Genomic DNA, 22,814 nt, shown 5'->3' on the forward strand with positions numbered 1-22,814 from the left:
CACTTTTTTAATCAATGTGTGCTATGTTTGTTTTATAGCTAAGCTAGCTAATACTAGGTACTAGTGTACTTTGTCAGTGAAGTACGTCACGTATATTCCAAGTTTCCAACCGAGATAGAGCAAGTTTGCTCGCTGTCTGAAAGGCTGAAGGTGAAAACCCCAGCTCGTTTCTCGGCAAAAAAAAAAACAGCTCGTTTTAATCTCGTGGGCCTGGCTCTCCAGTTAAAAGGCCGTCGCTTTCTAATAGAATTTCTTTCTAATAAAAGCTGGGCCAAATCAGTCAAAATGAAATAAAGCTGGGCCGAAAGCCGTTTTCTCTAAAAAGGACCGTAACATAACGTGGGCCTCTACTCCTCTAAGTGAAACTCGTTTCTTCGACTCTGTCGCGGCCTAGTGGCCGACTGTCTGTTTGATCAACCGAGCGAACAGGTAAGAAAAACAGGATTCCCTAAAAAAAAAAAGGTAAGTAAAAAAGGAGCAAAAACTTCCTGTTCGAAAAGCAGGTTGACGTGAAAACTTGGTGAATACCTCAGGTGATGTACTATGTTCTACAGTATGATTCTGGAAAGCATCCAGGCAAAGCCTTTCATGAATTGTTTGTGAAATGAACCCCCACTCATACAATCTCAACACACTCAGAGTCAGAACTGTCCCTAAAGATCACACACTAACAACCAAAAGAAGAATGACCAGCACGATTCAGGCATCAAACCATGTTAATGGAATCAAGCAACCAGCCGATCATGCCATCTCCAATAAAGTCAACCCTCCTATTGCCACGTCATCGTCCATTGGGCGTCTGATGTGTCGGGGATCACATGCCGCCACCAAGCAGGCTGAAAGAAGACCGGCGAGCAGACCGGCGCGGGGCGAGCGTGAAGTTGAGCCCGAACATCTCCCTGAGGGCCTGCTGCCCGGGCTCCACCGGGTCGATCAGCCTCGCCACCAGCGAGGCGCTCTGCCGGACGTGCTCCACGTCGCCCCGCCGCGACCACACTAGCCGCGACAGCTGGAGCCGCCGCTGCTTCGAGCTCAGGTTGATCCCCCACGTGCTGTAGATGCTCTCTTTCTCGCCCTCGCCGCCCAGCTTCCTCAGCATCTGCCTGTACAGCATGTCCCTTTCGCGCTCGAGGTTCTTAAAACTGACAGAAGACGACAGAATGAAAAATGACCATAGTGTTTCAGTTCAGTTCACAATTTGATCCTGTATATGGGTACTGGCTTTACTGCTTGTAAAGATATACGACGAACGAATTACCTTGATACGAAGTCGGGATGGAGCTTGCCTGGGCCAGCAGCGGGGCTGGCAATGAACGTGCTCATGAGGAAGGACAGCCTCCGGTGCTCCACTTCCATGTACACACTGTCTGCTGGATCTCCCTTGAAGAGGAGGAAGAAGTAGGTCCTGTGCACTAGGGAGACATTGCAGTCGTACCACAACTTGATGATCTCTAGCTGCTGTCTTGTGAAATTGATCGGCCAACGGGAAGGGGACTCGATGGTGCTCAGGGATGAATCTATGCCGACGTCTTTGACCGATTTCACTGCGGTAGAGTCATCTCGAACAGCTTGCTGCTTTAACCACATATGCAAAAGACATTAATGTCCATCTTGATATATATAATAAAACTAAACAGACTGGTGATTTGTCAGTATGGTGTATATATAACTGAGGACGAATCTTTGAGCAGGTATACTAGACAATTCGTTAATTTTTATGAAGTTCCCCATTGTCAGTATGGTAAAAACCATAGCATTATTAAAAGAAAAGAAGAGTACTGTCCGGTTGCAGATATATAAAACTTGGTAGATTTTCAAGAAATGTACTGTTGGATATGCTCAGTCGGCAATAATGCAAGGAAAATTCATGGAGTCTGTTACTAGCATGATTACCTCTGCCTTAAAATCCTCAGGTTGGTCCTCGTGGTGTTTTTCTGTCTTCTCTTCCAGCCCTCTGACACAGCTGACGTCGTTGATAAGAATGTCTTGTTCTGCATCATCTGCACTCATGTCGTTGGCTCCTTCATCACTAACGCTCATGTCCTTGACTCCTTCATCACTGACGCTCATGTCCTTGACTACTTCATCGCAAACTACTTCAGCAGAAACAGCAGAGTGGTCCACTGAAGTGGTGTCGTTTTGGCAATCATCATTTTCTGAATACAGACTTCTCCTAACCTTACCAGGCCTTCGAGAAGGATACTTGAAGATTTCATCAGGTGGTGTCCTTCTAGTGTTCTCGGAATCATCAAACCAATTATTTGGAATGATCGTGAAGCTAGCCCTGCAGCTTTGACTTCTAGCCAATGCACTGTCCTTGGAGCTCATTATAAACCTCTTTACGGTCAGACATTCATGAGGGCAAGGTTTGCTAATGTCCAAAGAAATGCTAGAATCACATGTGTATAGTTTGACAACGTTGTCCGCAAAGCCATTAGATTCACATTGATGCACTTCGACGGGGCCTTCCACTGCATTTGCTATGATCTCGGTCTGTTGCTCCTCTTTGTCAGAGTACATCCTGATAGGATCTACCATTTTCTTTGTTATACTCCCAAATTTTTGCTCCTCGTCAGGTTGCGGGAGTGCGTCTCTAGAGATCTCCACTACTTCAGGTTTGTGGAGCTTGGTATCCACAGGGGGTAATATGTTAAGCTCGTGGCTAATGCATCTTCTATGTTCATGTATCTCTATGCATTGTACTTCCCTACAATGTTCTTCAGATACTTCAGATGCAGTTCTAAAAGCTACATCTTTCATGTTATATGACTCTGTACCATCAGAGCTATAGTTGCTGGGAGGGTGCCAAGGTGAAGTTAGCGTCCGATCCCTTGTTTGATCAGGGAATGATGAGTCATCATGATCAGCACTGAAGACATATGATCCATCAAACACTGCATGACCTTGATCACGATAAGAACCTCCATAAGTATCTGAAACAGAAAGTGCTTCTTCAGGTGTATTTCGCACAAGAGACTCTGAGGACCGACTATGCTCATCCTATGAGAGGAAAACCACTCATTAAACGCCACACAGTACAATAATTCAAAAGGTAAGTCAGTGTATATGATAGAGATAAAGTACCCATCGCTTTGCAGTGCGGTCATCACCATCACTTTTAAGTAAACAGTTAAGTTGGGACTGAACAGTATCTTTTTCTTCCATCAATTCCCTCAGCTGCTTTTCCAGCTGGCAAAGAACACAAGAATAGAAGGTGCATGGTGCATGAGATTGTGTGGTACAGCAATTAACGTTGTTACAAGGGGTAGAAATTCTGGCGAGAAAAAGTACCTTTTTTATCTGTGCATCCTTCTCTCTCAAAGCTTCAGCATGACTAGTGCAAGAGGGTGACTCCGGCGATTTCAGCTCACTTTCCAATCTTGCAAGCTCTCTTTGTAGATGCTTCACTAGTGCCTTGTCAGAGATCACTACGTTGACCTGTGCGTTTGTAACTACCTCCTTTGCGCAAGTTGCAAACAGAAGTGTGTTCTTCGATTGTTCAATATGAGTGCGTGCAGGGCTCATTGTGCAGACAATGGCAGTTCTTGCATTGCCTCCCAAAGAGGAATGTAGTATGCGTGTCAGCTTTGAATCTCTGTAAGGGATATGGCCATTTCTTCCCGTGCTGCAGCAGCAACACATACTTCAGACTACGGGCTGTGATAAATTGATAATACTATGCACATTGGTCAAAAAGCATGCAAAATTGGCAGAAAAGAGAAATGTCGTACCTAACTGTAACACAAAATGGAACAAAACATACTTTATCTAGAAATAAGGTGGAAAGATATGTGCAAATTACTGTAATTCACAGGAACAAAATCTCTTTGTAAAAACGCAAACCACTGAGATTTCAAGTTATTGCAAGAAGAAACCTAACCTGAGTTGGCGTACAACCTTTCCCAGTGTCAGCAGACTTTTATTAATATGACTACCTTCTTTGAATCTACCAACTGAAACAGTCTGAGATGCGCGCTCACTTCCTGCTAGGTCAACAAAGTTCTGTCGAGAAGAAGAACCTCAGAGACCATGGAACATGTTATACTAAACAATCTTGAATGTAGAAGGGCATTCCGTACCACACAAGCCACAAGCGTGCTGGATTTCCCTCTTCCTACATACTGTCTAACAGAACTTTCAATTGTCTGCAATTAATATAAGCTTGTCAAGAAAAGAATCTTTTAAAAGTAATGTAGGAAAACAATATAAGATGGGTAACGACCAGCCTGAGTATTTGATGGGACCTAGAACTCGCTTCGTTCAAAGCAGTTTCCCCTGTCTCCCTTTGAGCTGCAGCACAAACCGAATTAAGATGAAAGAAAGAACTTGATGCATGGTTTGTTTCTAGCAATTATCAGTTCCACACCTTCACACATTGCAAGAAGATCCCTGAGATGGTCCTTGTCCCTCAATGTTTCCTCGATGAGTTTTTCTACAGTAGTCCCTTTCTGTTGAGTTCAAAGGATTAGATGACCAACACTGACATCAGTATATATAAGTGGAGGGTAAAATAAGAAATTACAGCAAGTTCACCTAAAGGAGAAAAATGTACCTCTGGATCATCAAGAAGTCTAAGAGGTGTTGTATCATGGCTCAGAAGGTCTCTCACAGCTTCATTGTATATCTCAATTGCCGAAAATTTCAATATGAATTCTCTTTCAGGGTGCTGCATACGACAAACAGTGAGACAGACATGATGCCACAAAAGTAAATTAAAACAGCATCCGTGGCGCACATACACACACCTTCTCTATGTGGTCGTAGATGTCCATCACACTATACTCGGTAATTCCAGTCATCGTGTAAGTCTTTCCGCTGCTTGTTTGACCATACGCGAATATGCTCGCTGTCAAGAAGAACCGATTCATGCACACATGTCAGTTGGCTCGCATCAGTTCACCAAAAACCAAAGTGGTGTAAGAAAACTAGTTCATATCTCCGGTACATACAGTTAATTCCACTGACGACTGATAGAGCGACCTCTTTCGCTCCTTCCTCGTAGACCTGTCTCGTAGAGCAATCGGGGCCAAACACCCTGTCTGAAAAAGAAAAGACAAGAAAGAGGGACAATTTGAGCAATCAGACTGCTATACAGAATGCATAGAACAACAGGGCTTCAGCATCAAAAGCAGCAATCGTCACCAACAATGCCAAGCCAAATTCTTCTAGTGGTGTTGCGTACTTACCGTAGGTGTAGGCGGTGGGGACGGTGCTGCGGAACATGACGGTGGTGGGGCTGACGCATTCCCAGTCGGAGCAGTCGCCGGCCTCCCTGCCGTTGAGCGGCCGCAGCCGCACGGACACCATGATCCTCTCCTCCTTGGCCTCCGCCGCCGCCATTGCTGCCTCCTCCTCCCCAGCCCCCATCGCCGGTCCTTCTGCCCCCTGCAACCCTCCACCACCCAACAACAGTATCAAAACCTCCCCTCTTCCTCCACACTACGCACCGCCGACCAACACCAACATCCCCCTCCCCTCGAAGCAAACTGCATTGCAACTTTGCAAGAGAAGAAGGCCTAATTTTGGGGAACGATCCGGGGAGAGACCCAACAACAACAACAGCAGCAGCAACAACAACCACTACTCCCCCTCCCTCCACACTGCCCAACAGCCCAACCGAATTTCGCGCTCTCACTCGCACATGGAGTACTAGTACTCGCCCAATCTTTGGGCGCCGCCGCCGCCGCCGCGTGCCGCGTTGGAGTATTTTCCACCGCAGCGACGAACGGACGGACGGACCATGGTCCCCGCCACGGCGCTTCCCGGCCACCCCCTTCAATTTTATTTATGCGCCTCACATGGGGGGCCGGTGGAGTCCCCAAAGACTTCTCTTTTATTTCTAATCTGTATGTATTCGTGTCCAACTCCGAGCACGTACTCTCGCGCCATTAGCCCAACACAACCAACCACCCATGACATTTCAGCTGAGGAGACGACGAAGATTAAAGCAAGGAAAGGGAAGGGGAAGCAAGGCAAATATCCATTTACCTGGGCGGGTTTCTGCGGAGTGGAACCTGAGGACGGACGAGCAATGCGCGCGCGAAAGAAGGAGAAGAAACTGCAGCTTGCAGCGAGACCCGTGCCGTCTCCTCTCCTTTTCCACTTCCGCTCCTCTTTGCTGGCTGCCGCGGAGAAGAAGACGAAGACGAACAAGGGGAATTGGCAAACAGCGGGGGAAAATAATGCTCCTAGGAAAGAGGGGAGGGGGCAGGTGTAAAGGAACAGGTGTTCTTTTACAGGGCAGAGAAAGACTTTTCTACCCATAACAGAGCAAGACGCCTCATCGACCCGACCCAACAGACATGTGGGGCCCACGGAAAGTTCGTGCCAGGCCCACCGTGTCGGTCTTGGCATGTCAGGTTAACGTGGAACAGTGTTTTGTTTCTGCCAGGATTAATAATAAGGAGTAACAAAATAACAATAACATGAGATTTTTTTTCTCTTACCATAACAGATTTATGTTAGAGGCCTCTTTGATTTTTATTAGAAGGATGGCTTCGAATAAATTTTGAAAAGTTCTGTCTTCTTCTTTACTTTTTTTCATGAGAAACATACAAAGATTTGGCGAATTGAAGACGTCCTGAACCAGGGTCTCGACTGAAAGCTGTGTACCAACCGAGGTAGTAATTGCACTGGTCATTTAATTCCTAATTATTAGCGGCAGCTACTGCTAATTATTTTTTTTTTTTCGCTGACTACTGCTAATATGTTGTGCTGGAATTTCTTTTCGAGAAAAAGGAAGGTTATAATTTTCTGTTTATGTATACTCGAACGTTGTTGCAGCTGATAATCCATGTGACGTGATCACCGATTGATTATTATTGTACATTATTGTATAAATTGGATTTTGCTTGTTTGTTTACTTTCTTTATCAGGAAGAATTGGTTTGGCATGACAGGGAAGCTTCCTGGGCGTGGAACATGGATTATATATCCTTCTTGATTTGTTAAACATTTGCAGAGGCACTTAGAGTAAGATAGTAGTCCCTCCGTCCAACAAAAGATGTCTCAAATTTGTTAAAATTTAGATATATCTAGACATGACTTAGTGTATAGATGCATTCAAATTTAGTCGAAGTTGAAACATCCTTTGTTGGACGGAGGGAGCATTAGACTGTTTCTCTTGTTCAGTGTTACTTTCCCAGTCGTTAGGAGAAAACATTAGCCTTATCATCATCACTGTCAATTGCTCAAGCCGTCCAAAATAAGAACATTCCAAATCCCACTTCCAGATCTCGGCCGTCAGATCAAACCAAAAGACAAAAACATTACACCACCACCCCCATTTTAATTCCATTTTTCATTTACATAGTAGCTAACAGAGAACTGCAAATTCACCGGCTTTATAGTTGCGTCCATGTATAACTGCAAGAAAGAAAGAACAAAAATCTTCCAAGACACATCACTTTTTTCCTGTGCAGCAGCAGCTTCTGCTTGAATCTGAGCCGAACAGAGCACCATCTCCTTCCTCAGTGTCCATTTTTCTTCAGAAAAGTTAATGTAGCTAGCTGTAAGATGTGCCACACAAGCAGCACCATACTGTAGCTCCTTTTTAACAACGCTTGCTTAGGGCTTAATCAAACGGGCGAGGAGGCATATTTTCCTGAGCCGTGAAAGCTTCAGATCTGCGTAAAGCTATCGACTGGAAAGGCATTATGCGTGGTGTGAGCGAGAGGCTGAGAGTTGTACGTGCTGCACGGTGCATCTGAATTAAATCACGAAAATCCTAATCAATTGACCCCAACTGTTCATGGCCGATTTCATTCAATTCCATGAAGAGAAAAAACAGGGTTAATTAATATAATGAATAATGTTGATGTGCACAAGGATTGACGAGTTCTTTGTGTCAGGTTATGTAGAGAAACCGAGAAAAGAAAATCGCAAACAGAACTGTCATTTTGTTGTGCCAGGATTTTGGCAGAACAACCTTCAAACTTGATACTCAGCAACATATTCTGTCTGAACGACTGACCTGCAATTAGATCAAATCATGTGACGAACGACCAACTGAAGGATGAAAAGCAGGCCCGGTCGCGTCAGTCTTACTCGCCTCTGAAATCTCCCTCTCAAGGACGCAAAAGCTTCAGAAAGGGTGTAGCTATAATTAGTGGTTGCTCTAGTAGTGGGGATGAAGTGTTCAGATCACGGCACAATTAGTAGCACTGTAGAACATAATTAGCATTTGGTATTCGGTCACCGGCAGTAGTAGACAACAGGAGATTAATCATGGAAAAAAAGGAGCCATTGCGTTTGGTCCGGCGCACCGTCACCAGCAGCAACCACTAGATGGAGAAGGGAAGTAGTGCTGCTGCTACAGGCCAATTGCTTGCCATGTTCTACAGCTATTACAGCTCTCGATCGCCCCGTTTGGAACGCAGGAATTTTACAGGGCAATTTTCGCGGGAACGTAAAAAAGTTCCCGTGAAGCCTTTTTCAGAGAGCTGAGCCGCGCCTGAATTGTTCTTTTTCAATGCACCAATTGATCATAACTTTGATTGTAGCAGTAGTGCAGTACTCTGGTGTACTACATACTTGAATTGCAAATAAGCCATCCATAATTTCCTGTTAGCCGCGGGGTTTGAAAATTTGAGGCTAAAGATGGCGACCAGCTTCTCCAAGGACAATAATTTGATTCGAGCTGCCTCACATTCCGTGCCCTTTGCCATGTGCATCAGTGCATGCATGCACAGCGTTTCCTCATCAGTCTTCACCTGCTAATGATTCCCAGGTTGGAGCAGTGCATTAGGAGTAATACTAAAACTAATGATCACTCCTAACAAGAAATAAATATCCATGTATGTACATTCAGAGCATGATGATATACAGTATGTGGTATAATAATCATTGCAGAGACACTGGTCTCTGCAAGGAAATCGAGAACACAGGAAGAGGATAGATGTTGTAGGATGCTGTGGCTAGACCACCAGAACAATAATAAGAAGAAGATGGACTGTCAGAGGAAGAAGTGTCGGCGGCGGCTCCCTCTGTTTCTGCAGGCTTTTGAATGGCCGACTTCGTCGCAAGGAGACAGTCACAAGAACTGCCCTGCACGTCAGGGAAGCTCTCATGATTTGCTGGCCCTGTCTCCTTTGACCTCGAATGCTGCTTCTTTAATCCGTTTGGTTGCTGCAAAAAATGCTTCAGATTTTCGCTGTGAATAAGTCAGGTTCGGTTTGTCTGTCTCTGGATGCTAGTCTGAAGAAACATTAGCATAAGAAGATGGGGAGTGATTAGCAGTAAGTAAATCTCTCTGCTCTGTGGAATAATTCAAGTGAAGAACGTGCACTGCATTTAATTAGAATGTTCCAACTTTGAAGTTGGTAATGGGTCGCGCTCCTACGTATAGTACGCTCCAAATAACCCATTCTCGCTGTCAGAAAGCGGCAGTTTTTATCCATGTCCACGCAACGGAGTTTGACTTGCGAAAGATAGAAAAAGAAAGATATATATGATGATCAGACTTTGAAAAAAAAGAGATGATTAATCAAGTCATCAGAGGAACCCAGGAGAGCAATATTTACTAATTAATCTGGCACCAATTTGAGAGACTACTAACTAGCTAGCATCTGCACTCTCTGTCGCCTAATTTAATCCCCGCGGTTACATGAGAAGATGAACCTTTTCAGACCACACATCCGATGTTAAGAATTGCACCGCTTATAATGCAGTAACCGCCATGTTAGTTTGTTTCAGAGGTTTCATGGTTTCTGCTTCGATTAATATCTCTTGTCCTCCATAGAAATACCAAATTTCCAATCTTGCGTGGGCCGGCGTAGAGCACAGACTGCCTTCCTTCCGCTGGCATGCTTTTTGTCTACTCTGACGGCGAGCCTGCACTGCACGCCGGCCGGCCGGGTGTCAGATCGTACGAGGTTCTTTTACCTTTACTTTGATCGATCGATCGATCCGCGCCTTCGGACAAAGCCAAGACGAGCCGATCGAAGAAAGCTCCCGGTTTTCTTGGTGATACGTCGCTTCACTCCCACCCCACTGGCTAAGCGTATACTCCCTCCATTTCGGTATATATGCCAGGCCGTTCTCTGCTTCCACTATAGCGGGCCGGTTTCCCCTTGCGCGGTCCAAGCCAACAAAATTCTCTTCGCGCGCGAATCGGGATAAGAAAAGCCACGGGAACTCAACTCACGCACGCTGCCTCCCTCCTGCATGCGGCCTCCCTGCCTCCTCCTCCTCCAGATCGGCCCATTGTGTTAAGAGTTTGGACTTCCCCATCGCGGGCTGGAATGATCGAGCTTAAATTCGGGCCCAACTTTGGCTTCTGCTGCGATTTGGCCCATATGCTCCCAGCGAGCGAAGCGCGCGCGGACGATTTCTTTCGCTTCTCGTCGTCTTCTTCCAGGCCACCAATTCCCCCGTCCCTCAACGTGAAGAAGATAGAACAATCTTGCATTAGGATGTCTTTCCAATTTATCGAGAGATCCCCATTGACAAGGCAATGCTCTTGGAGGGTTTTTTTAACATACATATGCTCTCAAAGCTAATGGAAGATGGTGTATATATATATATATGCATGCATGTATGTACTGTTTGGTCTCCCTTTGGTTAATTAATCGCTGGTAGCATAAAAAGACAAGGCAAGCTAGCTAGGTACGTACGGGTGCTTGATTAGGTCCCGGCCTTTTGGCGGCGTACGTACGTACGGGTGCTGTTTTCAATGTGCAGCACGGTACGGTTCTTCCACCGTGAAAGAAAGCGAGGCAGGAGAAGGCTGCATCGATCCATGCAGATGCAGGCAGGGAGGCAGTGGCTGGACTCGTCAGAAATTCTGGGGGATCAGGATCAGAATGGATTCAGAGATGGAGCGATACGGGGAACGCGAAGCAGCAAAAAAGCTGACACGGCGCGGCTTGACACAATTAGTACCCGACCACCCCTCCACTTTGGATCTCTCCTCCACGCATCCTTCCAGGCTTCCATCCATTCTGATCGATCTAGCCCTGATCTCTCCAGTCATCTAGCTAGTATAAGTGTGTAGTAACATGCATGTGCTTTAGTAGCTTTTGCGTGCATCAAGGTCGTTGGCACCACATCCTCGATCCATGTCACGCTCACAAATTATGCAGGGAAATATCCATGCTTTCTATCATGCAGGATCGATGTATCATACACACATGCATGTGCAGGACAGGATGCATTATAAACACATTCGGAATGGAGCAGCAGACTGTACTACTCGCTCCATCTGAAAATAAGTGAAATCCTCAAAGTCACTTATTTCGGGACCAAGGAAGGACGTATCTATCTTCTATATTGAGGTAAACAAGAACGGGCTTCTCATACTTCTTTAGTACCGTTGTCTAATTTTTCAAGTATACTCAGTGACGTCTATGGCATATATTTGGACCGTCGTCGCAACATACGCGGATGGGTGTCACAAATGAGGATGTTCACGTTTCCCCTTCTCAAGCTCAAATAAATGACGACCTCGTCACCCTATGGACTTTTAGACTAAAACATGACCCGAGAAAGATAGCCGTCAATTTGTGACGTGACTATTTTTCAACCCTGTCGCGTGCTCCATCAACAAAAAATGAGTTATTTGTCAAAAGAAATACCATTAAATTCATTCTCAAAAGAAGTTTTTAATGATACATTTTTTGTGGCATATAACTCATGTTTTCTTAATTAAATTGATGATTTAGAAATACCCATGGGCCTAATACTCAAGGTATACAAGGCCTTTCTTAAAAATCACCGTAAAGAAGGACCTAGTATTGTGATGTGTCAAGCATTAAATCTCTCATGCATTAACTACCCCGGCCCTCTGCATGCATCGACCGGTCAAAAACTTAGTCTAACATATAGGGACTCCTAACATGTATCAGCTAGTTTGAGGTGAAAGTTGCTGAGAGAAGAGAATGTACTTGTATATTGAAATTTCAATATTTACATCTCAATTAGTACTTTTCAAAAAAAAAAATATTCCCTCCAATCCATATTACTTGTCGAAATATTACATGTATTTAGACGCTTTTTAAACATAAATATATTCACATTTAGTCAAATTTGAGACAATTAATATGGATCGGAGGGGCTATATGGTCCTGCTACTGCTCCAAAAGGTGCACTTAACTAGCCTTTCCCTTTTCTGTTAGCAAGATGCTTAACCTTTGAAACAGCACGGAGAGCATCCAAAGGTACTGCAATCTGCAGTTATATATCCAGCATAGTACCAAGTCCTGGATCGATCTCCTTAATTAGCCGCCTGCAAAATTAACTCATCTCTCACCCGCGGGCATGCAAGTACGTAACCAACGGCACTAGCAAGTACTCATCGGCCCTTAGTCAATAAGTAAGCTTAATATAATTCCAACTGGACGTACGTATGTATGGATATCGATCGATCGGCCAGAAGAAGCCTGGAGGATGTGTATACATGCATATATGGTGGCCATGTGAGGTTAATTACTGTCTTGTCATCTTGTGCATATGCAGCAGCAGTAGTGCTAGTACGGGGTAGATCTCCAGAGGGTAATAATTGGATGGATCGAACCAATGAAGAACAACTCCATGTATACATAGCATGGATTGTGGAGTTGATGATGAATGAATGCAGCAAGTACTCTTCCCGTTTCAAGATACAGGGCGTATAACTTTTATTGATTGTCAAACTTTTTCAAGTTTAACTAAGCATTACAGCAAAAAGTATTAACATTTACCATGTCAAGCAAAGATGCTATGAAAATATATTTCACAATGAATCTAATGATCATCGATTATTTGACACCGTGGCTTTTTGTTATGACTTACGACGATGGTTAAATTTTAGAAAATTTGACAAACTATAGTTATGCGTCCTATATTTTGAAACAGAGGGAGTACTCGAAAAGTTAGTGCAGTAACTAGTTAAACACCGTCGGCGATCGAGATTTCGCAAGGTTTTAAATTCGATCTACGTGAATCTAGGGGACCATATATATGCATCTATATGTCCAATTGGCCCATGGATGGATGAATCGATGTGCATATGCATGATCAAGCTCGACTAGGCCGGCTGTAGCTTCTCTCCCCACTCTATGGATTGATTCCCCAGCCCATGAAGAAGAACCCTAGCTAGCTGGCTTTTGCTACGTACGTACCTTCCCTAATCCCTAGCTCTCCAGCTACGATACTGCAGTATACACATGGAGAGAAATTAAGGAAGGACGCAAGGCTTGTACATACACACGAGGAAAAAGGACACGATCGATACAGATGCACTGTAGCAAACGGCGATATATAAAGCTCCCATCGATGACACATTGTATACGGCAAACGTACGCCCTCTCTGCAAAGAGCCGCCAGCTGCATGCTGCTAGCAATTCTGTGCGCCCTGCCATTTCTGCCATGTCTCATATGCCACTCCTTGGAGCAGGAATAAATCATGGCGATATATGATACTAGGAGAACATGCCAATTCCATTATTAATTTCAATCGATCATGGAACGTCTCGTCTCGGCCGGCCGGGAGAATATACGAACATGCGCTGCACTGCACTGCACTGTCGCGTCAATGCATGTAATGTAATGATCCTATTGCTCGATGGCCGGATATGATATGATCTCAACTTCGCGGCCGGTTTCCGTGGCACTGTTGGATAGGGAGCTAAAGGCCGGGGCTGAACAGTGGCCGCCGCTAGCTTTTCAACCCGTGCACGTCGCGTCGCTGCCGGCCTCCTATGTGGCAACCGACGAGAGACGAATTATGGGTGAGTATTAAGGATTTTGCATGCCATCGACGAAGCTAGCTGGGTGTACATGCTGTATCATCGATCGTCCTCTCTGTGGTTCGTGCATGCATCCCATGCTTAGCTAGCCCTCGTTTCCGAAATGCAAGGTTCATGGCAAAAATTGGCCAAAGTTTTAATTACATTTAAAATTTGACGCAAGCTTAATTATTATTTTTTGTATTTTCTGAGAAACATGCATTTACATGCATGGGCTGGCTTTGCGTGTAAAATTTGTCCCTAGGACCTAACCTGAGGCAGCTAGACCATCGTGTTTTTTATTTGTATTTTGTAAAGCAGATTTGTGTATAGGCTCTTGCTCCGAGCTAATAAAGAGGCCTGTGGCTAAAAGAACACATATCTTGTCTGGTGCTTTCACAAACATTTTTAAGTATTAAATTAGCATGCATTGAACTATAATTCTGAAGGGCGAAATCTATTATCACTAGATCGAGATACACAGACCTATACTTAACGCAATGTTACAAAGTGCACCAAAAAGAAATGCAGTAATTATATTAAAGGGTAATCATTCTTCGGCTGTATGCAAGATGCTTGGGCACGTTTGCAAAGGTATGCTTTGGAGTATATATAAGAGTAACCCTGTGCATAGTATATGTGTTTCTTGCAGCGACATTTGGCCGTGGACCCTGGAAGGCCTGATGGCAAAAAGGGGAAACCCAAGGCCAACAAAGATCTGAAAGCGCGAATACGATGCTTGCCGCTACATACCGTTAATTATAGTTATTTGCGAACCTAAATCAGATATGATGCAGTGCAAAAGGAATGTGTATTAGACTATATTAGTATGCCCATATTGTAATACTAGCAGAAAAGGTCTGGTCGATCTTATCATCGCTTCCTGTTAATTGGCTGTGCGTGCAACTTTTTGGGATGACAAATTCTGGGGATAAAAAACAGGCAAGAGAATCTATTTTACATTGCATCATGACGACATTGGTGCGTAGGCAATCAAGCACACATGAGCCATATTCGGAAACGTACGCATGACACTTCTCTGGGTCGCGGCACAAGTCCAAAAGTCACTGATTATTCCGGCCGGCTCCCCATGCCCTTCTGAGTTCTGATAGAGATCAGGAACACGGGCCAAAGAGATGAGGCAGCAGCTAGCTGACCCATACATATATGCATTTTTGCTAGCTGTTGCGTGACGAATACAACTATTGCATACCTCTCTAAGAAAGATGGTGGTCCCCACCTGGTTTATTTATATGTATGGAAAACATGGATGAATTAATATATGCATGCGTGCACGTTTGTAATGCCCTGGGACTATATATGTATGTAACTCTCCTAGGTTCTTGCTAGAAATTGAACCGTTTCATGCTGCATTTCTGCGTTCCAAACAAGGCCAAGTGCATGCCCGAAAGATGGTTTTTTCATGTAAATAAATCATAAATGTCACCACATCCATTTTGTTGATTTTCCTCAGAGCATTATTGCCCGGTTCCACCGTATAAAAAGGCTAGCTACACACTACAGTAGCTTATGAAGCTGGCTTTGCGTGTAGAAATTTTCATTACCTCTCGTGGGAACAGCTATCTATAATTAAGTTGCTTGGGGCAAGTGCCAGTTAAAGGGTGAATGTATATCAGGTGATGGCAATATTTTTTTCTCAGGTTTGATAAAGTTGTCGATCGACATAACATGAAGTAACCAAAAGGTCGCATAGTACAGTGGCCATGATATTCTAGATCTGCCTTAGGTCAAATGTCTTGTCTAACAATGTAGCTAGCTCCCATCCAGCAGAATATTATCTCGATCCGTACATATAAAATGAAGGGGCTAGCAATAAAGTAGAATTGACATTCATCTGCTCCACACTCAAATTATTACTGTGTTGTAAAGGAATGAGCGAGTCAATTAAGCTTTGTAGCAAAATAGTCAAAACATAATGCTAAGTGTTTAGTTCTAATTGTAAAACAATGCGTAGCTAATTGTAATTCATTTTTACCATGCATGCGAGGAGAAGGGCCCCCAATAATACTGAGTTTTGCATGATTTCACGTCAAATCTAACCGGCTAATTCAAAATGAGACTTGAATCATAAGTAACATTGTCCAATTAATGGGTGATGTCCAGAAAAAACTTGAAAAGTAATTAAGAAATGCAATGCGACCAAGCCAATTTCAAAACCAATTGAAGATTACCTGCAATGTTTGAAGGCTCCGGTCTTTGGGCCGAAGTAGACTAAATTGTGAACATCGCTAGTTATGGTAAGGTTTTTTATTACCCCTACAAAAATGTGCTTCCAATGACTAATTACTATTTTATCCATAACTAGGAAAACAGCTTGTGTTTCTTTAAAGGCACCGCCATGCCAAACATATTTTGGGCGAATCCGAGAGTAAAAATCACATGGTAATATTTCTACACAGTGGTTCAACAAATCACATAAAAAAGTGTTAAACATGCAAAACTCCAACACAAAATGATCAAATAAGTAGAGCAAATCAGGCAATATATAAATTTGTGTGTAGCATGATTGACCGCTACAGTTCACCTATTAATCTCAGGTTTAAACATGTAAACCGATGCAAGAGTGACAAATTTTCTACCGGAACTAAAAAAAAGGTATATTGTGCACGAATACAACAGGAATTGAGTAACTTTTTCCAAGAACAAGTTAGTAACATATATATACCAAGACAAGACTTGGTCACAGTTAGCTGGTATGTAAAAAACCGCATTATATTTTCAAATCATATATATTATAAGTTTAATCGAGCTGAAAGAATCACGCTTTCGACTAAATTAGGATTTGCTTGGCATTGCATGAAGAAACAGATTGCAGGCTATTGATTGAAATTGATCAAATACAATTGACAGAGGCGCCAAAACTGAAATAATCAAGCTGTTTCAGTTTTTGAACCGAAATGGTCCGGTAGTACTCTATAGTACTAGCTTCTGAGTTCCCCTAAATGCTGTGTCATACAACATAAATGAGGTGCAAGGCAGAGATCATGAGAATGCAATTACGTTACCTTGTCTAAGGAGTACATGTATTCTTTTTCTTGTGCATTTCCCCGTTATTTCTTGTGATAATTTCTAAGGTGATAATTAAAGGCATCCTCGCTATACAACAATACGTAATCCTGCATGCTAGTATACCGAAAGGCACATAATTCAAAATTATTATTTCCAGAGATGGGAAAAAATGCTAGACATGCAATTGACTTTATTCTCCCGACTATTTTTGTGAAGAGAGGAACTCAAGCAAGAGAATTTTTGTGTGGGCATTTTAAGGGAGATTTAATTAGATTACATGACTATTGTTGGGAGAACTGAGTAGGAGGAGGTTGCATGTACAAGGTATCTTTGAAAATGCAAGAAAAAACGGCAATGAACGAAAAGGATTAATGTGGTACAACGTGATGGATGTGATGTGAGACGATGGGATCAAAAAAGCTGCAAAGTAAAAAAAAAACACATGGAGAATGTGCGTGAGACGGCATGCATGCATGGACTTGTGCAAACAAAATGAAAGGATCACCAAAGAAGCAAACAGACGAGCACGCAACTACTCCATCTCATTATTTGATCCTTCCTGTAATCTTTGCTAGATCTTGCTTCATGATACCCATCCTCGAGCATATGATGTCTAGAAGGAAGAAATATCTTTCACTCATTTCTCTCTCCCATCTATCTTCTCTCTCTATCAATTATTCAAACCCCGAGTAATTAGTGAGAGCTAGAGGCTAGCTAGCTAGGGTACTAGGGCTCATCTTTTGAAGAACAAAGATAAAGCAATTTAAAGGTGCGACACCTTATGGAAGAGCTAGGCATCTAGACATAGGAGTATATGGAAGCTAGCTAGCAGTATTCAGAGCAAAGGCAAATGCATGGAACCTTAACCACAGTAGTCTAGAAGACACCATGCATGCACCAGGGGAACAGCATCATCACCACCATTGCTGCAGAAAAAACAGCATGGCAGTGCGAGAGAGAAAGAAAGAGAGGGGAGCAAGGCAAGGCAGGCACCAGACTGTATAATCAACTGTCAGATTCCAATAATTTTTAATCATTGATTGTTCCCTAGCTAGGTTCTTCGATTCCATCCAGCTTTATAAACCTGACCTGACCTGATGTGCTAGCTTAGCTACTACGCCTACGCCGAGATCGAAAACCAGCAAAGCAAGCACATCGATCAGTTTATGCATCAAATTAATGAGATCGATTGGTCGATCCAATTAAGCAGCTACAACAGCTGGTGCAGCTGCATGAGCTAAGAATTTCAGAGCTAATGACAAAAGAGATTACGGCATGGAGTACTGATCATAATCTATAGCAACAATGGCGCCCGGATCACCTCGGGTGGTGGTGGCCGTGGAAGAATGGCGCGCCGCCGCCGTACGCGCCGTAGGGCCCGCCAGGCGTCGGGTAGGGGTCCATGACGACGGCGGAGGAGGACACGGCGCCGGCGCCGCCGCTGGCCGCCGTGCTCGGAGGGGACGAGCCCTCGGCGCGGTGGCCGGAGCCGAGAGAGGTGTCTGGGCCGAGGTCGTGGAGGATGCCCTTGAAGACGTGTCCCCCGATGCTGACGGTGGTCTGGTAGGCCACCTCGGCGTCCGCGCCCTCGTCGACGCCGCCCAGCCGCACGCACCGGAACACCGCCTCCGAGCTCACCTCCCTCGGGAACCTCTCCCCCGCCGCCACCATCTGCTGCTCTCCCCCTGATCAGTTAATCATGAGCTTCAGCTTCAGCTAGCTAGCGACAGTCAGTGAGTGGGTGAGAGTGAGAAGAGTGACAGGTATACCTGAGGAGGTTGTGGGTGTGGTGGAGGAAGGCTGGCCGGTGGAGTCGCGGGGGCGCTTGAAGGGCTCGGGTGCACCGGCGGCGGAGGGGTGAGATTGCTGATGGCGGTCGCGGCGGCGCGCGGCGGGGACCCAGGTGGACTTGACGTGAGTGGCGCAGTCGAATCCCCGGCTCTTGCAGCAGGTGCGGCACCGCATGTGGGGGCAGTCCTTCTTGGCCTGGTTGCCGCAGTCCTGGCAGCTGATCGTCCCTGACCCAGAACTCCCCCTTCCTCGAGACGACGAGGAGCCTGCCACCGCCGGGTCATCGGCGAAGCGGATGATGCTGGAGGCGCCGGCGCCGCCGTAGAACGGGTGGTGGTGGTGGTGCTGATGCTGTTCCTGCGGGTGCTGCCATAGCTGGAAGCTGCCGCGCGGGGCGGCGGCGGCGTAGAGGAAGGCGGCGGCCGCGGAGGAGGAGCCGGGCTCTGAGCCGGGGTTGGAGGTGGTCACCGGGGGTTGCTCGCCGCGGCCGCGGTGCCCTCCGCCTCCGCCGCCGCCTAGAGGGAATCCCGCCATGCGCCCAGATCCATAGATCGCCGCTGGCCGTTCTCCAGCCGAGCCCGAGTCAGGTCGGCGCCCCTTGTTCTATCTCCAAGCGCGCGGCGCCATGGATTAACAAAATTCGAGCTTTGATTTTGCCCGGCCGGTCGATCGAGCTTCTGCTGGCTGCTGGGTAGCTGGTGGCAGGTGGTGGCGTGAGATGGCTTTTTGGCTTGTCTGAGGGTACGGCGGCGGGCTCGCGATGGTGGTGGGGACTGACTGACGGACGGAGGCTGCAGCTTTTTGTATGTGGGGAAGGAAGGCCGGACCGGAGAGAGCGATGCAGTGCAGAAGGGAGAAGAAAGGGAAAGGGAAAGCGAGAGTTAAGGAGAGGCGACAGATAGAGTAGAGCGGGCCTGGCCTGCAATTGCTGCTGCCACGCCGCCAACGGCTGCTGCTGCTTCTGCACCCTCCCAAACTCTCCCGTTTAGCTTCCCCTTTCCTTGCCTCTGGCCTAACTCTCTGACGCTGCCAAGGGATCGATCTACTCCTATCTTTTTTAACACAATTGCGATTGTGTGTGGTATATACAGTATGTTGCAGGCAGTAGAGCAAAATTCTTGGTAGTGCACAATTTTGTGTGTTTCTAGAAGGACAATTTTGCGTGTTTCTAGAAGGTTCAGGAAATAGCTTCAATTCGCGGATTTAATTCACTGTCGTCGTTAACCGGACGTGATGTGATAGCAAAACAAACTTAAGTATGATGTGGATAGGAGATGTTTTCGTGTATCCGGGTCTTTCTTATAACCTGAAAAGATGACCGGAAAAACCTGAGAGAGGCGCCTGACAAGTGGGGTCTATCTATGCCTCCGTAGTCATTACCGCATTAGGCACGAAAGGTTTGGGCACAAGTGTACAAACATTGCACATAGATTTTTTCAAAAATAGTTCAAAATTCATGGTTTTCTGATTAGGTTTTTGCACAACTAACTCAACGTAAATCCACGAACATCCATAATTGCACCCCCGTCGTTACATGGTTTTCATGCACGGATTTATTACCGGTCGCCTTCACTTCAATGTGATACAAGATGTGCACGTCAGGATGTGAATGGGGTGTTTTCGTATATGTGTAATCACAAAAACGATGCCAAAAACGGATGGCAGAGAGAGAGGGGACAATGACAAGTCGGGTCCATGTTCGCATAAGCATTAGGCATGACAAGTTCCACATACTCCGAGTAGGTACTAATAAGTCGGGCCCATTTGTCGGGTCTTCTGTTGAGATCGACTTGAGAGATGTGAAAGGCTTTGGTAATGTTGCACACATGTTACCTCCAATTGAAGATGACGTAAAACTCGTTTTCTAATGTGGTTTTCAGGCAATTACCTCAACGGAAATCCATGTCGGTAATTGCACATTGGCGCATTTTTACTTTTTACAAACAGTCTGTGTATTTTCACCACCAATTACTTTTTTTTAATCAAAGGGTTTCTCGAGCCTCATTAACGAAACCATATAACAAAATGGCGTACCGAAGGTATTTAACAAAACCATAGTCGACTAGCCAGTGTGAGCCTGATTTGTAATTAATTAAGTTCGCGCGGTAGAAATATTTTGCAGTAAAACTAGCTAGTTACTCGAAGGGTGACACATAGTGATCTCTACTGTAAATTTCAGTGTATACTTTTTGGTTCTGCGAGCTACCACAGTAAAATACGTACGAATCTGACGTATATATACGGGTGTCTGTGATCATTGGTGGTGTACGATGGATCTACTGTTTGCATCGTAATTTATCGATGGCCGGGCTGATACGTAGAGTGGTACATACCCCGGCCAGCGCGCTGACGGGATCAGTTCTGGGATCACTGGCATGCATGCAGCAGAGGGTTGAACCCGGGCCCACCGTATAACGAGAAAGATGAAAAAAAGACACGCGAACTCGATACATGCATATGCGCGCAGGAGAAACAAACGACTGGCTCCCTGAAAAAAAAAAAGAAACAAACGAGGAAATCGATGCACCCAGGTTTGTGCAACAAAATATGTCTCAACTTTGACTAAATTTAAATGCATTTATATACTAAGTTATGTCTAGATACATTTAAATTTTGACAAACTTGAGATATTTTTTGTTGGACAGAGGGAGTATTGAAGTTTCAACTCATAGTTTACAATTCAAACTCATAACAAGCTAGAAAAGAACACAGACTTACTAGCCTATTACTGGCTCGCAACCCAAACCAGACGAATAATTCTCGTGCAACTATCTCCAATTGGTTGCACCAAAACTCCAAATATCATTTGCATTCGTCTGATGCAGAAGGAAAGTCTTGATCCGGTTCCACACCGGATAACAAAAGCAACTATCACAACATCACCAGTTGCCAGCAGAGCGACAACAACCATAATGGCTACCACAACACCACCGCTTGCGTTGACAACACCCATCCCTGCCGCAAGTCAGGCGGCGTGTCTAGGTCCAGCCACAAGCTGGCCGCCACCAATGTCAAGTTGTTGATAGGCGCCGGCACCACCACCAACATGACCACAAACCACCCGACGGAACGACGCCGACAACAACGCCGACAGCCGCGCCGCGTTGGCCAAATCCATAACCTCCATCAGAAGCGACGACAAACCCACCACCAAGAGTGCCTTCAACCAAGGCAGCCAGGGCATCACCCAATCTGCCCTCACCTCCTTGGCCGGCGCCACAACTATGCCCACTGGCGAGGCGAAAGATCTGCGTCCACCCTTCCCGGATCCATCACGACAGGAACGAGAAAGAGGGCGTCCTAGTCGCCGCTCGGCCAATCCACACACGGCCGAGCCACCATGCTTGGCCAACGCTGCGAGACCTCTGCATTCCATAGCCACCACACACCGATCAGCGAGCATCGCGCGCCGATCTGCAGTCCTCCCGCCGACGAGCTCGAGACGATACACCACCCACCACCGTCCACCCCACGCGATGAGATCTGCCATGGCGCCCTGGGCCACCAAACCCAGCGTCGCCGCCAGAAAATGCCGCTGCGGAACATACAGCACGGGCGCATCCTCCTTCGCTTGATGCTGCTTGGCAAGGCTCTCCTCGATCTTGGCGTTGATATGCACTAGTAGTACATATATAGGTGCAGCTTGATGACGCCCCAGCAGCGACACTTCCTGTCGGCCACCGTGTGCAACGGCGCCGAGAGGCAGGCGGCTACCCATAGGCGGCTTCTTGGAGTCACTTTTTCCCGGCCAAGATGAGCACGAGGCACGATCGCAGGCGCCGCCGCCATGGCCATAGGAGGAAGGGGTGCGGGATCGCCCCTCCGTGAAAAACGGATCGGGCGGTTTCTTCATCTCTCTGCCCTCCGTGAAAAATCTTAGACCTCGCATCGCGGTACGTAAAACACGCATATATATATATATATATATTTCGCCCAACAACATTCCCCTAAGAAAAAGTGAAAGACATGCGCAAATATACTCTCTTGGCTCCAAGCGCATACTGCATATACATATGCGTTTGACCATTTAGGACAAAGATACCGATATGTATCCACTCTACAAGTTAACATCTCATGTACTCCCTCCGTCCCAAAAATAAGTTGTTTCATACTCCCTCCGAGGCTCCAATACTAAATTCTTGTTTTAGGATCAGAGGAATACATTTATACGTTGTTTCGTACTCCCTCCGAAGCTCCGATCGATCTTAAATTCTTGTTTCAGATCGGAGAGAGTACTACATTTCTTGCCACTGGTGAAATTTTCAGGCAACCCCCTGGAATTACCATGAAC

General features: G+C 45.6%; 2 protein-coding genes and 1 long non-coding RNA gene across 3 annotated transcripts; all 3 read right to left on the reverse strand.

Moving 5' to 3' along the window:
- Nucleotides 1-504: 504 nt before the first annotated feature.
- Nucleotides 505-6,215, reverse strand: LOC100828907 (kinesin-like protein KIN-7H). Its single transcript, XM_024461903.1, is given in 16 exon segments — nt 505-1,142; nt 1,259-1,575; nt 1,894-3,000; nt 3,085-3,189; nt 3,292-3,501; nt 3,503-3,568; nt 3,571-3,625; nt 3,881-4,002; nt 4,080-4,145; nt 4,223-4,290; nt 4,367-4,448; nt 4,553-4,666; nt 4,746-4,846; nt 4,950-5,039; nt 5,187-5,385; nt 5,989-6,215. Coding segments are annotated over 15 exon segments (3,012 nt in total). The 5' UTR covers nt 5,368-5,385; nt 5,989-6,215; the 3' UTR covers nt 505-814.
- A 932-nt stretch (nt 6,216-7,147) lies between these two features.
- LOC112271889 lies at nt 7,148-8,136 on the reverse strand. Its single transcript, XR_002965410.1, has 2 exons — nt 7,972-8,136; nt 7,148-7,641 (listed from the first exon to the last, which is right to left on the reverse strand). It is a non-coding gene; the product is annotated as an uncharacterized LOC112271889 (long non-coding RNA).
- A 9,570-nt stretch (nt 8,137-17,706) lies between these two features.
- LOC100837710 (protein SHI RELATED SEQUENCE 2) lies at nt 17,707-19,568 on the reverse strand. The gene is made up of 2 exons (XM_010237079.3): nt 18,502-19,568; nt 17,707-18,417 (listed from the first exon to the last, which is right to left on the reverse strand). The coding sequence occupies exons 1-2, from the start codon at nt 19,055-19,057 to the stop codon at nt 18,050-18,052; spliced, it is 924 nt and encodes a 307-aa protein (XP_010235381.1). The 5' UTR covers nt 19,058-19,568; the 3' UTR covers nt 17,707-18,049.
- Nucleotides 19,569-22,814: the final 3,246 nt, after the last annotated feature.

Source organism: Brachypodium distachyon, chromosome 3 (assembly GCF_000005505.3).
Source record: "Brachypodium distachyon strain Bd21 chromosome 3, Brachypodium_distachyon_v3.0, whole genome shotgun sequence".
Taxonomy (NCBI): domain Eukaryota; kingdom Viridiplantae; phylum Streptophyta; class Magnoliopsida; order Poales; family Poaceae; genus Brachypodium; species Brachypodium distachyon.

What these genes read in the sequence shown, in the direction of transcription:
- LOC100837710 (XM_010237079.3), bottom strand. Translation starts at nt 19,057, where the DNA reads ATGGCGGGATTCCCTCTAGGCGGCGGCGGAGGCGGAGGGCACCGCGGC. An exon ending in CACACCCACAACCTCCTCAG is followed by an intron (nt 18,418 to 18,501) that starts GTATACCTGTCA and finishes TTAACTGATCAG; the next exon opens with GGGGAGAGCAGCAGATGGTG.